This window comes from Nelusetta ayraudi, unplaced genomic scaffold (genome assembly GCF_046127955.1).
Source record: "Nelusetta ayraudi isolate G7.1 ecotype Tasmania unplaced genomic scaffold, CSIRO-AGI_Nayr_v1 ptg000028l, whole genome shotgun sequence".
Lineage (NCBI taxonomy): Eukaryota > Metazoa > Chordata > Actinopteri > Tetraodontiformes > Monacanthidae > Nelusetta > Nelusetta ayraudi.
Genome location: NW_027466078.1, coordinates 2,044,033 through 2,061,244, shown reverse-complemented (window position 1 = coordinate 2,061,244; position 17,212 = coordinate 2,044,033). Strand labels below are relative to the sequence as shown.

At 42.6% G+C, this 17,212-nt stretch overlaps 2 protein-coding genes across 2 annotated transcripts in view; both read left to right on the top strand.

The window, feature by feature from the left end:
* LOC142891082 (NLR family CARD domain-containing protein 3-like) overlaps nucleotides 1-16,340 on the top strand; it is a 163,413-nt gene extending 147,073 nt beyond the window's left edge. Inside the window, exon 4 of the mRNA XM_076030409.1 lies at nucleotides 16,160-16,340. Within this exon, the coding sequence (XP_075886524.1) occupies nucleotides 16,160-16,340 (181 nt within the window). The remainder of the gene's footprint in view (nucleotides 1-16,159) is intronic.
* The window catches only part of LOC142891186 (NLR family CARD domain-containing protein 3-like), a 183,854-nt gene that overhangs the window by 104,976 nt on the left and 61,666 nt on the right, over nucleotides 1-17,212 (top strand). The window lies entirely within an intron of this gene.

The following is a 17,212-nucleotide window of genomic DNA, read 5'->3' as shown; positions in this document are numbered from 1 at the left end:
TTCTTCTTCTTTTTCTTTGACTTCTTGAATTGTTTACCATCATTTTTACACAACCGGTCTGTTACATTTTTGCTGCATTTTTACTCTGGACATCGCAATAAACTGGTATGTTATCCATTCCCCTTCAATATTAACTTGTTGAGACTTTTGTTTCTATGTGGAGAGCAATCTGACATCAGATATTGATTTAGTCTTCAGTTATATGGTAAATTCATTTGAGTAATGCTTGTACTCTTTACCTCTGAGTTGAATAGAAAAGATTGAGTGTCATGTTTTTCTAACTATTGAGTTGGAAGATATAAACCTCTGAACATCTCAACCTAGATGTCTGGGCTGTTCTTCTATGTTAAGAAGGTCACTGAATGCTTTGTCTATATCTGCCATCACTGAACTAAGACAGGGATTAATCAGAATCCCAAAGACCTTAGTTATATGGTAAGTTTCACTGGACATTATTCAAACCCTTAACCTCTGAGTTGGTCAGATAAGATTGGGTATCATGTTCAATAACCTCTGAATACTCCAACCCAGACATCAGGCTATTCTTCCATGTTTAATGAACAAACTGAATAGTTTTGTTAATTTATATAAGCCATCCCTGAACTGAAGACTAATGTCAGATCACGAGAATTTTATTATTATTGAGTCTATATTCTTAATTGTTAATCAAGTCTTTCTCTCAATCAAGATATAAAAGTAAAGTTATTATTATCAAATGGAGTCAGATTAAATTAATTATTATGTACTTTACTTTGAAATCCTCATCTTGACACCGGAACGACGGAATACGTATTGGGGAGATATTACTATTTGTGTCTAGATATTTCCTCCCCTACAAAAACTTCCTTTGTGCAAACTGTCTTGCTCTCGTTCTGTATTTGGTTTCACTTTTGCTTTCGTTTTTCGAGCGAACTGCCTGTCTTACTCTTTCCCGAGCCCACCCAAAAATCCATAGTGGAGAAGGTCCCCTAGTGGCCGTTAGCTGTAAAAAAAAACAAGATTAGCCGCACCGTTGTATGAGCCGCAGGGTTCAAAGCATGGGAAAAAAGTCCTACCTTGCTACACCCCTCCCCCCTTCGCAAAGACCACAAATGGTGGTTGTTCAGATCCTTCTTTTCCTCATCTTCCGAACTTTCCTGGAATATATCTAGGATCCTTTTCTTTTCCAGCTGCTCCAAATCTTCTGCAGTGCGGTAGAACGGTCTGAGATTGCAGACATGTACAGTATGTACATCCTCACCAGTATCCTCCAACACTACACAGTAATTTAGAGGGCCCAACTGTTGAACAATCCTGTAAGGACCTTTCCATTTTGGTGCAAGCTTAGCTGTGAACTTTTTAGCCGCATTTGACTGAGGAAAGTTCCTTATCCACACTCGTTGCTTTGGTTTGAAAAACACATTACGACGGTTTTTATTATAACTAACCAGTTGCCTTTGTTTTGATTTCTTGATGTTTTCCTCCACGTCTGCTTTAAGTTGATTCAACTGATGGACAACATCATAGGCAGGAGTGTCAGGTGGGCAAACTTTTCCTTTCAGCACCATGTCCATGGGACTGTTGAGTTTTCGACCAATTTGTAGTTCAGCAGGAGTGACTCCTGTAGTTTCTTGAACAGCAGAGTTAATGGCAAATCTGAATTCTGGGAGATATTGGTCCCACTTAGTGTGATTATTGTCCACATAAGAGGCAATCATGGTTTTTAAAGTGCGATTTACTCTTTCAGTCATGTTAGTTTGCGGGTGATAGGCTGTGGTGAGTTTGGGAGTTACAGTCCATTGGTCACATAGTTCACGGAACACCTCAGATACAAACTGACGTCCTCGATCAGACAGAATGTAATTGGGCACCCCCCATCTTGTAAAGATCTCCTTTTTTAGAAATTGGGCAACAGTTTGTGCCGTAGCAGCTCTTATAGGAGTAAACTCAACCCAGCCAGTAAAATAATCCACCACCACCACAAGGTATTCATGTCTTGGGGGCTTCTGGGCAGAGGACCCATAAGGTCGATACCAAGCATTTCATTTGGAGCTTTAACCTGTGTCTGTTGAATTTTCCCAGCCGGTTTCTGGTTATCAGCTTTCAGACTCTGACAAAACCGCACAGTGTCGGATAAAGGTTTTCACATCCGTCCACATACCAGGCCAATATGCTACTTCGTAAAGTCTCTTGTAGGTTTTAAAAATGCCAGCATGACCACTGAGAGGGTTTTCATGATAAGTCTGGAGTAATTCTTGAACCAGACTAAAGGGAATGTAGAGTCGATAGTGGAAGTGATTTTCAGAAAGCTGTTTTTTATGATATAGTTTATCTTCAAGGACCACAAACTCCCGTTTGGTTTTCTTGTTCTTGTCGTTTGTTTCAGCCAGCTGCTTAAAGATCCTCTATTTTGGGGTCTTTATGTTCATCTTCCCATACTTTCTCGAGAGATAGGACCATTTTTCCATCCAGTTGATTTCAGCATTGGACATCAGCAGGGATCCTAGAAAGAGCATCAGGGGCACTGTGTAGTTTTCCCTTCCTGTATTCTACAATGAAGTCAAACCTTTGTAATCTTAGAGCCCATCTGATCAGTCGACTGGTGGTTTTGGTTGAGGAGAGAACCCACTTTAAGGCAGAGTGATCAGTAATGACAGTGAAGAGTTTAGGTTCGAGGAAGTGTTGCCATCTATCTAGAGCCCAAATGATAGCTAAACACTCCTTTTCAGTTGCAGTGTAATTTTTCTCTGCTCGATTTAGGGTTCGACTTGCATAAGCAAGTACCATTTCCCTTTCGTTGTTTTCTTCCTGGGTCAACACAGCTCCTAAGCCTATGTTGCTGGCGTCAGTGTACACATAGAATGGCATGTCAGGGTTTGGATGACCGAATACAGGAGGTGAGATTAGACAAGTTTTTAACTGATCAAAAGCATGTTGACATTTTTGGCTCCACACAAAAGGGATTCCCTTTTTCTTTAGGTCATTTATAGGCTGGGCCATTTTGGAGAAATCAGGCACAAATTTGTGATACCAACCAGCGAGTCCAAGGAATCTCTGGACTTCCTTGAGATTTGTGGGAATAGGGTAGGATTTTATGGCTTCCACTTTATCAGGGTCAGCACTAACTCCTTTTTTGGAGATAATGTGTCCCAGATATTTAATCTCCGTCAGACAGAATTTAGACTTCTTCAGGTTAATGGTTAATTTAGCCTTATGTAATCGATCCAGCACAGTCTGCAATCGCTCAAAATGTTCAGTTACAGTGGAGGAATACACAATAATCTGATCCTTTTATCTCCACCCACAGGTACTCGTGCATCAGAGTATAACGAGCTCCTGTATCAACAATTGCCTTCCCACGCCAGGTACCGATGGTGACAGGCACAACAAGTTGTTGGGGACTTCCAAGGGACTCCAAAGGATCAGAAGTCTTTTTCATGTGTGCTTTGTGACCTTGGGGTGCTGTTGGTCTAGAATCTCTCTTCGATTTCACAATTGCCACAGACCCATTTCCAGGCAAACCCTTGTGCCTTGGTGCTCGTTGAAGGTGTTTTGCGGACCCCTGCTGTTGATAAGAAGTATGCGAGCTGGTAGTCGATAAGCTGTAATGTGGGCATGAGCCAGGAGTATGATCTCCTTTACACTTCCAACACAAGACAGATGGTTTGGGTTTATAATTGGGTTGAGCACCGGCAAAATTTTTGTGATGGAGAGAGACATTTCGGGCTCCCATTTTCTGGTTCAAACTGATGACCAAGACGCACCAACTCTTCCACAGTATCAACTCGACCTCGGAGCTGACTTGCCAGAAGGGGTTTGATGTTTTTTAGGATCATCTTCACAATGTTAGCCTCTGTGAGAGAGGGATTCCACCGCTTACAGAGAGCTCTATAGGAAAAAGCAAAATCTCAAATAGGTTCATTTTCTTTTTGTCTGCAGCTTCTAACACGTTCAGCGAGCTCATCTTCATAATCTTCTGAAAGGAAAGCAGACAGGAAGAAAGTCTCAAATTGATCCCAAGTCGTGACCTCTGTTCTCGCAATTTCCCACCAATCCCGAGCAGTACCGTAAAGTACGGTTCGGAAAGTTGCTAGAATGTCAACATCAGATAAAGGATGTATGGCTATGAAGTCATGGCATTTAGACAGATAATTAAGGGGGTCTGGATCATCTGCAGGTCCTCCATAAGTAGGAAAGGTCAACTTAATGTGATCACTTTTTATCAATGTGGGTTTTGTAACTGCAGCACCAGGACTAACTGACCGCGAAGAGGAAACAGCAGATTTGGCTTCTTCTCTGAAAGTTCCTAGCCGGCTTTCCAGATTGGAATTCATTTTGTCAAGAAGTTCAATCTGTGCTTCACGTTCACTCTCCACTGTACTCATGTGGATGGTCAGTTTATTTAGGTCGTTATTCATGGCCATAACCGTCTCTGAAAGCTTGCTAATGCTTTCTTCAGTTGCAGTCTGATAGCCTTTAAGGTCCTGTTGGGTCTCCATTTGAAACTGCTCCACCATGAAGCGAACTTCGGACAACAGTGAAATTACAGAATTTTTCACTTCCTCTTCAATTGTTGCGGCGAACGCTTCGTGGCGTTAATTTCGACCGAAACAATTAATTGGCCACCCGCATGCACCCAGCGGATATAAGTGGAGCGCGCAATCGGGGGCGTGGAAGAGCGAGGACGCCAGTCTGGAGGAGACATTCGTCGGAGCGAAACCGCGCACGGAGCTGTGCAAAGAAGGCAACCAAACTTTTTAGACTGAACAGACAGCCGGTAAGACCACCAGCCATGGTGTTTACAGACTGCTACGACTGCTACATGTTGCGCCTGCGCCGCATCGCTCTTGTTCCCAGCACCGGCGCAGGAGGACACGTGGGGGTGAATTGTTTATTGTGAATTGTTTACTGTGAAGCAAATGGGGCGAGGCATGTAGATTGTTGCACTTGTTTAGATTGAATTAAAATCTCACTGCTGATTGGTAAACATAATTAATAAATATAATAGGTAAACTTAATAGTTAATAATTAAACCTAATTGATGACTAAATTAATTGGTTAAACTGTATTTATTCATTTATTTTAAATATTCATTGCAAACCATAGTATATGGTGTGACTAATGTGTTGCATCAGTCTTTTGGTTTTTGGTTAAAGGTTTTTCACCTGTACATGCGTGGGGGCAGGGATCAAAAAGAGAAAATAAAGGATAAAACCTGCAAAACAAAGTCCTGTGGTTGAGTGAAGCCCAGCAAAACGTTGAGTTCGGTGCCTTTCCTCTCAAGTGTGGGAAATGCACAGTTCAGAAGGACAAGAACACTTGACATCAATCATGTGTTTCATTCCTTTCACCAGTTTATCCATTTCACTCTCAGTACTTTCGTGATGTGTTTTAATCAATGTAAAAAGTTCCTGATGATTTGTTCTCATTTGAACGCCAAGACTCTTAAATTGTTCCTGCAAAATATTTTCATTTTTCAGGGATGTTGTGAGCTCTTTAATAGCTGCGTTCTGTTCTTTAATCTCAGTGTGCATCCTTTCCCAACTTCTTTGTGTATTGTCCACAATTAAGTGCAGATTCTGAGCAGGTGTAGGCATTGCCTTTGGAAGTTTATATGGAGCTGGAGTCACAGAGGAAGGTGAAGTTGTGAGGTTAAAGTCCCCTTCATCCTGTGAAGTTGCCACCGCCTCAGTTTCCCAAGCGAGATATTGATTAATGGAGTAGAGATTGTTCAAAGGGGGAACGGATCTGGGGGGGGGTAGGCATCTACCTCTGGCCCAGATGCCTACCTCAGGCATCTGGGCCAGAGGTAGGCGAGGAGTGGGGAAATAAGTCTGTAGGTGGTCACCATATTCAGGGTGTGCAGCATGGGGGATAACAGGAGTTTGAACATCTGGAGCATCAATGTCAAGAGTAACAGAGTGTGGGGTTGAGGAGTGTGGTGAGTGAGCCATCATGTAAAGATGGGTGAATGAATATCAATGCCCTCATAGAATAATGCACTTCAAGGAACACATAAACAATTCAAAACATGAAACCCTTGCAAAATTAAACATGCACTTCACTTGAGAACAACCAGGCAATAAATGCTTTAATCCTCTCAATTTTAGATTAATTAAATTCAAAAGCTCAGCCCCACGTTGGGCACCATTTCTGCAACGGAGCACGTCTCTCCAAACCTATATAAAACGTTCGAGTGTTGGGCGCCAGACAGAATTCACTCTGTCAGAAAAATAACTTAATCTTTATATAGATATTCTTTTTATAGTGGAAAGTGTGGAGAGAACACCCGACTTATGACGATTATACTCCTTACAAAATGTACACAATAAGGGAACCAAAAGGTAAGTTTGCAAGATAAGGGTGATTTAAGGGACAACAAAAATGCATTCCAACATAAACAGCGAGATTCATAGTCACTTTCTCAAAATATGCATCAACAAACAAACATTTATATAAACCCAAATTTCCTGAAAAAACCACAAACAATCAAAATCTCAGAGATTGATACTCCAAAAATATTCAAATTAGTCCTATCAATATGTATGCGAGGGTGTGTGGTCAGATAGATTCCAGTTCACTCAGTTCATGAATGTGGTGTGTATGTGTGTGTGTGTGTGTGTGGGTGTAGTCAGAGAGGGAGAGTGATGAAGAAGCAAGAGAGCATGTAACGTCAGCAGCCAAGTGGAGAAGCCTGGAGAATAAGGCGGTGGAAGAACTTAGCTGAGGGAGAGGAGAGTGGCCTTTGACCCGGTCCAAGGAAGGGTTTTGGGGTTCCGAACAGGTTTGCCTGTTCCAGGGAGTTCCTTTTTCTTCCTCCTTCAAGACACTGGTCGTCGGGTCCACCTCTAGTTCACTCCAGTCGTTGCATTTTCTTTTAATCCACATCCAGGTTAGTTATCCTTTTTCTCCTTATCTCACTTTTCTTTGGTTCTGCTTCAGCTCTTTTGGTCTTCTTTGTTTGAAGTTCCCGCCTTTTTTTCAGCTCAGGTGTCTCTGATTTATAACTTCCTTCCTCCTTCACCTAGTGTGATGTCACTTCCCCCTTACACTACTTCCTGCATCCTACCTTGCTACAAGGTAAACGGTGGCTTTTCTTACACTGGGTCCCCCCCTACTGACTGCCTAACCACCACTAACTACACTCAACCCTAGTCTTTAGTGGCATTTCTTGGGTTTGCCAAAGGCACTCCCAGGGTACCACCCAAAACAATAAAGGCAAAAAAAAACTGCAACAGACCCTCTATTAGGGACTGCCGCCAAGCCTATCAGAGAGAGACACCAGCCAATGCTTGCCACACTTACCCAATTACCTCCAACAATCTACCAACCATTCACTGATGTTTTTGACAAGCCCCCATTTGTCATGCCTCAAGCCCTGTGATGCTGACAAAAAGGTGGAGACCAGGCTGTGGGTGAAGCTTTAACAATAATTTATTAAGGAAAACTACATAAACCAACAAAGAACGTAATCAGTAATGCAATGAAATGGTTGCGTGTAAGTCTAGTGTGTGTGTGTGTGTGTGTGTGTGTGTGAGTGAGTGCAAACAACCCAAATTTAACCCATAACACAAAGAAAAAAAGTCCTAAAGCAACCCCCAGCTTCTCCCTTAGAGGTCCTGCTTCTCCTGTATGCAGCCACCCAATCCCAGCAAGAGCACCAGCCTCTTGTGTTCCTCCAGCCACACCCAATCAGCCTCCAGGTGTCCCTCATCAGGCCAACGAGCTGGTTGTGCAGGAGCTGGAGATGGGCTGGGCACAGGAGGCTCCCCACAGGCCATCACATGATATATAAACTGTATAATATGTAAGAACTTAACCCAGAACATGGGTGAAAATGAGAACTAAACTGACCTTTGAAAACTAAAAACCCTGAAATGTGAAGAAGAATCTTTGCTGTCTTTGCCTTTTTGGACAAAGTCCTGGGGGTCCCAGTCCTCTCTGGAGTCCCCTCTGGAACATACTGTATACTGTATATATGTGGGTGAGAGACAAAAATATTACTGGAGTTCCAATCGTAACTTACCATCATTATATCACTGGTTCCACTGAGCTCTGTTCTGTGCTCTGCCGTGTCAGAGTCGGACTCCTCATCCTTTCTGCTGCACTCAGGTGCATGTTTGCTGAAATACGGCTGCTGAGGCTCACCAGTGCTAATGCTGCTGCTGCTAGTGCTGGCTATGGCTAAACTCAGTCCCGAATTTTTTTTTTCCTGGTTGCTGCAGGTTCCTCGAGGGATTTCTTTCTTTCTTTCTTTTTAATCCCTGAGCCATCAAATATGTGTGTTAAATTTTACTTTGGTTGTGTGTGTGCAGATGACGACTTCGCCCATTCGCCAGCCTGCTGCTGGATGAGTTGCTGCTGCTCCAGGCTCACGATAGGCTCCTTCCACCCCACGACCAGAGCTCCCCACGGTAACAACAGCCACTTCCTGTAGAGCATATGTGTCAAACTCGAGGCCCGCGGGCCAAAAACCAAGTTAATTATCTTTGGCCCGCATGATGATATTTCATTGTTAGTATTACAGTTGGCCCACTGGTATATTGCACGCACCACCATACTACAAGTACTACAGTGCACTGTGAGTCTGGGGACGTAATCTGGCTTCCTGAAAACACTCAAATATTTCCTCAGTTTGGCCGTGCGTTTTACACAAAGCCAGCGTTTTCACTGAAACCACACAGAGCAAAACTGCATATTAGGTAAGTTTGAAAATGCCTTTGTCACAGCTCTAAACCCCGCCCCTCCTCTTGCAACCTGAGCAGCCGTAAGGTGCAGACGACCAACAGCAGCAGCATTGGACAGTGGACTTGTTACTGCTACAATGATCAGCCTGCAGTCTTCCATTAACCTCCACTAAAACAAAGCACTAATAATAACACATGGTGCTGGTGGATGGTGTGCAAAGTGAAAATAAAGACAACCAAACCGATCTGCATATTTCCTGTTTTACTTTTTATTGATTTTCTTTTGGCTCGGCAGACTGGCCGACCGTCTTTTCATGAGCGACCTTTCTGTTCTCTGTGGTGCTCATGTTGTTAATGAGCTGCTGCTTCTTTAAACCCAGCGTGCTTCAGGTGTTCTTCTTCTGCATTCATGGAGTAAACTAGTGGCGCCACACCAGGTCTGGCATAGGGACTACATCGTCTTCAGTCGTTTCCAGCGTCTTCGTGTAAACGGGAACATTTTTAAAGATGGCTTCATGTCAACATGTTTTTTTCAAGAGCGTTTTGGAAAATTGTCGGTTTGAAAAAATGCCATCTCCGTGTCAACGGCCCCTATGTTTGGTAGCACATAGTTTTGTGAGCCACTGTTCTCTTTGATAACAATAAACAAAGCATCACTCAAAACTGGTCTTACTGATGAACACCTTCACTCCATCCTGACTTGTAGATGAGGCACCAAGTATCTGGCTCAGACTGGTGAGCATCATGCAGCAGCAGACTGACCCATTTTCAGTTTTTAATTTAGTTTCCTTTTTGAATTTCTTGCTACTATAGACCATTTGACTTCTCTTTGAAGGAAACAGTTTTTGGTTGTTGCTTGCCTGTAGATATCTTCTCCGTTGAATGGACACTGGAAAGGTTGCAGAGATGGAGCCACAAGAAATGTATGCAACTGATTTTATTTATTTTCAACATTTCTAGCAGTGATTGGTGAGGATCACAAAGCAGCAAACTGACTTCAATGCAGCTTGAATGCAGCTTCATTCTTGCTCTTTTCTCTCTTGCTATTGAAAGGACAGATTTGATTTCTCTTTGGAAAAACTTTTTTTATTTTGTTTGCCTGTTAAAAATGTTTACACTTGAAATTATTGATGAAATAAATGATTTAATGCAAGGCTGCATTTCCCTCTTTACATTGTGAACAGAAGATGTCCACTGAAGGTTGTATGGTGCTTTACATTGTCAAACAGTTGTGAGTTTTGTCACAATTTCAGATACACAACATCTCCAACCTCAAGAAGGCGTTTGGCACCATTACTTGAGCTCATATCATATGTACGCTGATGCGCATAGGCCATAAAAATCTGGAATCCATTTTTAATCAACAGAGCAGCTGCGGGATGCCAAGGATTTCCACGTGAAAAGACATAGAAGTCAAACTGGTAGACTCCTCTCACTGGTGCAGTAAAGAAGCCTGCAATGGCAGAAGAGAATTGTCAGATGAATCAGTGGTCAGGTGGAAGTCTTTACACTGTAACCAGTCAATCAAAGTAGGAACCTGTGTTTGGGTTGTAGGCATTTCCGATGTTTATATAATATCCTTCGCCTGACGCCAGTAGAGTGGCGCAGTGGTTAGCGCTGCCGCCTCATAGCAAGAAGGACGTGGGTTCAATTCCGGGCCTGGGACCGTTCTGTGTGGAGTTTGCATGTTATCCCTGTGTCTGTGTGGGTTCTCTCCAGGTTCTCCGGCTTCCTCCCACAGTCCAAAAACATGCATGTGAGGTCAATCGAACATTCTAAATTGTCCATAGGTGTGCACGTGAGTGTGAATGGTTGTCTGTCTCTATGTGGCCCTGCGATGAACTGGCGACTTGTCCAGTCTCTTTCCAGAGGCCCTGAACAGTGTTTCGGGGATAGGGCTTCCAAGAATGATGTAGCTGCTCACATCGAGGCTGTAGTCAGTTGCCAGCCACCCCCCAGAGAGTCATGGAGATTAAACAGCACACACATCAGGAATGGGTGGCCCGAGTATGTAGAGAAGGTGGCAGCCACAATCAGACACTTTTATCAGTTGCGGGGGGAACTATCTGAGTTAGACGGCTTGGTAGTTAGGGGGAGCCGCACAGTTATTCCCAAAGCGATGAGAGAGCTCATCTTAGAGAGGATTCATGATGGACATCAAGGTCTAGCTAAATGCAGAGACAGAGCTAACCAATCTGTATGGTGGCCCAAAATGTCAAGTGATATCGTGACAAAGGTGCAACAATGTGAGTTCTGCAGAGAAAACAAAAGCGCACAGAGGAAAGAGCCCCTAATGCCGAGTGAACTCCCATCCAGGCCATGGGAGAATATCCATAGACCTGTGTGAGTTTAAAAAACATTACTACCTAGTAGTGTCTGATTATTATTCCAGATATATAGAGACATAGGCATGTTGCCATGACAATACAACATATGGGATATTTTTCAGTTTTACCCAGAATCCCTTGCAGCAAATAGTTTTTTGTGAACTTTTTTTGTCGGTCATCAGTTTTTCTATTTTCTTTGATTTTCTTGGTTAGGCTTCAGTTTAGGTGTCAGGGTAAATGAGGTGACGTCCACCTCTGGACATGAAAGATCAGCTGAGGTCAAGGTCACGCAGGTCAGTTGCTGAGATGTTTTTTTATATTTACAGAATATTAAATCATTGAAATATAATGATTGAGATTTTGTCTTATTTATAATTCAATAATCGTTCGAAGTCCAATCACAGTTGTTGTGAGTCACTTTGTCTGTTTCAGATGAAACAACATGTTTTATCTGATTGAGTTATCATAAACCAGAAATTAAGTCTCATAAAAACAATATTTTCACCTCAAAATAAAGGTGTGATATCAACAACACAACCTTCACAACGCTGTCAGACTTTGACAAATTCATCTTTGTGCTTCACATGAGAAACCAGGTGGAGTTGGATGGAGAACTCTGAAGTGAGAGCAGATCAGTGTGTTGTTGATGTGTGAAACCTTCATGCTGAGATGTTCCAGCCGTGGATGATGAGAGCAGAACCAGTGGTTGTGTTGCTGCTGCCTTCACTGAGCAGCTGCTCCAAGTCCTGCTTCTTCCACTGAGGATTCAGCTCCACCAGTGGCTTCTGGGACGTCTCTCCCAGTAACCACAGCAGCTTGTAGGGAGAAGCAGTCTCATCTCCACTAGTTATAGTTCTGTCAGTCACCACTAGATGGAGCTCTCCTCTTCACTCTGCTCCTCATCCTCCCTCACCTCCACCTGCAGAGAGAAGAAGAGACAGCAGGAGTCAGGACTCACGGTCCTTGAACGCATCATCACAGAGACGTTGACTGTTGATGGAGATGATGGAGTGACTGGTGAGAAGAAGCAGACTCTCAGTCACATGTCAAGTGTGGAACATATGAAGGTCATGTGACCATGGAGTGTTGGACTGATACTGAGGCCTGATGAAGATGAACTGATCAATAATTGAGTGGTGAACTGAGAGAAGAAGCAGTTTGGCAGCAGATGTTGGATGAATGAGGAGCAGCTGGACGTCACCATCCTCCTTTCACACTGTGACTGGGAACACTTGACCTCTGCTGTGGGATCAACTGGCTTTGGTGCTGGAACCATCATCCACTGCTTCCAAACCAGTACTGACCTCACACTCTCCAGTTGATAGTCTCTGCTGTGGACAAGATCCATCAGTGGCTTCACTGATGATTCCTCCAGGTCGTTCAACCTCAGGTCCAGCTCTCTGAGGTGGGAGGGGTTGGACTTCAGAGCTGAGAGCAGCCAATCACAGCTGAGCTTTGAGTGTCATCACTCTGAAAATCAACGAACGAGCGAAAGAGTGCTGCACTGCGGAGTCCATTACTGGCTCTTGATGATTTTGCTGTATGGGCCCGGACACGGATTCATCAAGCCAGGTGAAAGCTATCCTGGATCAGTGCGTGCACAAGGCTTCCTTCCATAGACCCCCGTTATGGAGCTGAGATTGACGGATTGGCCATCTTTGACCTCCTCATAAGCCTCAATGAGGATTTGCGCCTGGGACTGGGATTCAAACTCTCTCACTTTCAAAGCTCAATAAAATGTGGGCCGGCACAGAACATATCTCACTTCCACCTATCCCACTGTTGTGCAACCAGATCACACATCAGTTGATCCAGGATAACCAAGATATCCCAGCTTAATCCCTCATCCTAGTTTCCTGCAACAGGGCCCAGTCAAGTGAAAATCATGACAACAATAAGAAGAGTGATACAAGTTGTAGAGTGAAGAGTGTGAACTGACCTCAGAGTCTCCAGCTTACAGTCTGGACTCTGCAGAAAAACACCCAGCACCTTCACTCCTGAATCCTGCAGCTAGTTCCAACTCAGGTCCAGGAGTCTGAGGTGGGAGGGGTTGGACTTCAGAGCTGAGAGCAGCCAATCACAGCTGAGCTCTGAAAACCTGCACTTTATCAACCTGAATAAAGAATCAATGATGGTGTGAGTGGAATTTTAATAACTGTCTCAAATTAAAAAAGTATGAATGTCTATAACACTGTAACGTTCATTTGACCAATCAGAAGCACAACAACAGCACTGGGTGACAAAAAAAACTTTTTGTAAGTTGTCTATGTTTTTTTTTTTTTTTTTTTTTTTTTTTAGCTTAATTAGGACCATTTTGCATTGCTGAATCCAAAAGACATCCATTTTTCTCAGTCAGGTCCGGTTTTCATGCTAATTTGATTTTAAAAAAAAAAATAAAATCAGATCTTCTGGCTAAATTGATTACATTTTGTGACATTATCAGTTGATTTTCATTAATATTTCTCATCGAAAAAAGGTTTTAGGAGAAACAAATAGTTTTCTAACAGAATGTATTAAATGTTACAACATTCAATTTCTGTAAATTGAATAATAGACATTGATAAAGGTCGGTACATGTAAATTGAACGTTACATCTTCATTGTGCAAATTCATTATTATGGGCAGCTGTGTCTCAGTTGGTAGAGCAGCTGGGAATTGATGATCAATGGGTTGGCGGTTCAAATCCTGCCCCCCCCCCCCCGCCCACATGCTGAAGTGTCCTTGGGTCCAAAGACAGGTCGTGGAATTTAATCACAGTGAGCAACAGGACAATTCAAGATCAGGATACTTTCTCATGATCCCAGTCACATCAATAGTGCAGAAGTAGCAGTCAGTGAAAATGGTTTGTCAGCTCTCTCCAAACCATGGGAATTCCAAACTTCAGATACAGACTTCATGACTCACCAAGTTTAATACCAACATAAGCATGGTGTAGTGGGGTAAGGTTGATTGATTAGTTTAATCGATCAAACTCACAAAGGAGTGGAAACGGACATCAAAAAGAAAATAATTTTAATGTTTATAATATTTAATATGATTTGATCGGGGCACAACCTGCTTTTTGGTTGTTGACGTCAGCAGGAAACGCCAGAATCAGTCTCAATACCGTCTCCTTAACGGGGAGTTCTTGACGATACGCAGGGATTTGAACCACACTTTAATAAGTCAGTCAAACAATGACATCAGGCTTAATGTGCATTTATTTGTGTAACAATAGATGGTTCACACAGAACAGTATGACATGAATGTGATCATGAAGACACAATCAGCAACGAACTGTGTGAGTGTTGTGTGTGCGTGCATGCGTGCGTGCGTGCGTGCGTGTGAGACAGAGAGAGAATAAGTAAAGAAAACCTAAACTTAAGCTAAAAGTAACAAAATAAAAGAAGAAATATAAAAGAGTTCCGTTTGTCTGCTAGACTTGTTGTGATTAAGTCTAGCAAAAATAATTTAGCAGTTATTGGTTACACTGATGTGACAACCAGACTCTTGACAGTGAGCAAGTGATGAGGGCTTACGTTGGATTAGCTTCTTCCAAGGTGGTCCTGGGAGTTTGTACTGTACCGTTCGGGTCCGGTACCGCGCAGGAAGCTTGGATTAGCAACACCGACCGTCGAGGTGGAACTGCCCGTCCTGCTCTGTCCTGCAGGTGGCTTCACTGGCGTTTTGGCATCAGTCTTCCTTCATAACCAGTTGTAATGTTGGTGATCAAACAAATTACACGGTTACGAGGAAGGAAAAACTGCTTGGCTGGTCCAAAGAGAAAAATCACAAAAATCACAATCTCGGGGCTGAGGATGCCAGTTGAGATTGGGCAAAAGTTAAAATGAAAAATAGTTCATCCAAACGTGGTTCACCGGAAGGCCATGCTGCAATAAATCCCAATTGTCCTGGTGAAAAACATGAGGTCCAGATGTGGCACTACAATGGTAAGCATGCTTTCTAGAATCGTGTGACTAGATTCCAGTTAGGAACAATGGTGTATTCACTGCAGATGTAGCAGAATATGTCAGGCCTATTTTTGTAAGATCTTCTAGTCAAAGCTATTTCATTCACTTGTAATAAATAAATTAAAAAAAACAATTCGTCCTAACGTTGTTTTTCAATATTATATTGCAAAATCTTCAGATTTCAATGATTGCAAGAAATATCAAAGAATTTTGCATCATATGACGTGACAATACCACTACAAGTAAACAAAAACGTCAAAAAACAAATGCGTAGCATAGTTCAGAAAGTTGACCTGACTGAGCAAAACCATTCAGTCACATCAAAATTATCCTAAATCAGCTTGAAAAACTTCAACAATAAATTTGGTGTTGACCTGTGTAACCATAAAAAAATTAATCACCACAATAAAATATTTTATCAACCACTGATCAGCTGTTCAAAATGTTGCAATTCATTAATTCATTTTGCCTCAAAGGTTCAGTGTGTAAAATCAGTACAGATTTATTGCTGAAAGCTTCATATACAACCATCAATATAGTTTGAAGTGTTTGATTAGTAGAAAATGAAAGTCCTCTGCTTTTCCTGCCGTTAGAACGGTTCTTTATGGAAACAGACAGAAGGTCAAAGGTCGTAGCCATCTTGCACCACCATGTTTGTTGGCGGCTGGTTGGGAAGATCAGTTTGAGAGACTGTTTCATATTGATGGTTGGAGGCTGGAATCCTCTAATAAAGCAAATGCTGAGAACAAATGGTTATTAAGTGACTGAAATGCAGTGGAATCTTTTCTGCATCTTGCTCATCAATACTGAACTGACTGAGATGATAGAACCTGCATTGACACTTGACCTTCTGCTGAGTCCAGCTGGATCTATCTACCGTATCTAAGTGCTCATACAGGTGGCTAATGCTAGCACTAGCTGAAAATTATGCTAACACTGGACTGTCTGCTGTGACTGTGACTGATTGTGATGCTAAAAAGATGCTGAACAGTCTGTTACACTATTAAGAGTCGATTAGAGGTACAAGGAAGTAAAAGCATGCAATAAAAAAATACACGCAAAACACAGCAACAATAAAACCAAAACTCAAAAAGAAATATATAAAAGAAGAAAAAAGAAAGAAAAAAAGAGTTTGTACCCCTGTACCTGTAACATGATCACACCCTGGAAAAACTCTCCTTCATTATAAACTCTCCATCACTGATTCTCTATTCAGGTTGGGGAACTGCAGTTTGTCAGAGCTCAGCTGTGATTGGCTGCTCTCAGCTCTGAAGTCCAACCCCTCCCACCTCAGAGAGCTGGACATGAGTAGGAACCAGCTGCAGGGTTCATCACTGAAGGTGCTGAGTGGTTTTCTGCAGAGTCCATACTGTAAACTGGAGACTGAGGTGTGGTGAATTCTTCTGGTGGATTCAGGTGATGTAGATGTTGAAGGAGTCTTCACTGACACAGACTTAGTTGGATAAAAACTGGTTTATTTCAAAGAAGTCAAGAGTCAGACAGGCACCTAGAACGCCTGGGGATGTCTCTGGGCCAGATGTGAGCAACTCCGATGATCCTTTGTTCACATCACCTCTTATACCCCCAGCAACCAGGGAGGAAGATACAGGAAGTGGAGGAGGATGTATGCATTCCATAATTGCACCCCCAATGGCCATCTGGTTTCAATTTGGTGGATCTTGGCAACGACAAGACCATATATGGACCCTAACGTCCTTAGGGAAAGAGTGCCACAGCGGGTTCACCGCTGAGTTCACATCAGGCCATACACATAAGATCACATGAGGACATATGCATAGATTCAGATACTACATATTTCCCCCCTTCGAGACTTCATAAAGTCTCGAAACAAACAGAAGATACCCACACATGATACATGAATAGTAAAGAATGTAAATTCAAACACAAAGTACCTGCTTGATGAGGTAGTAGTTATTACATACAACATAGTGATTATGAGCAACACTGTAAATTTGTAGAGTGTGAGAGCGAAAAACCTATCAGACAGCCATCTTTCAGTAAAAAACCATCACAATCCTTCTAGATAGGAAACTTCTCTCACGGCCCCTCTGTCCTAGGCGACCACCTTACGGCCCTCCAAATCAACTCTGTAGAAAAACAGCATTCAGGGAAAACGTTGGCAAACACACACATGAGAAACTCAAAAATAAAATCAAACATCCAGGGCTTGGCTGGTCATCCCATCGGACCTACACCGTGGACCTTTCCCTGCCTAACACCCCTTTCCCTGTTCTCCAAAACAAAGAAA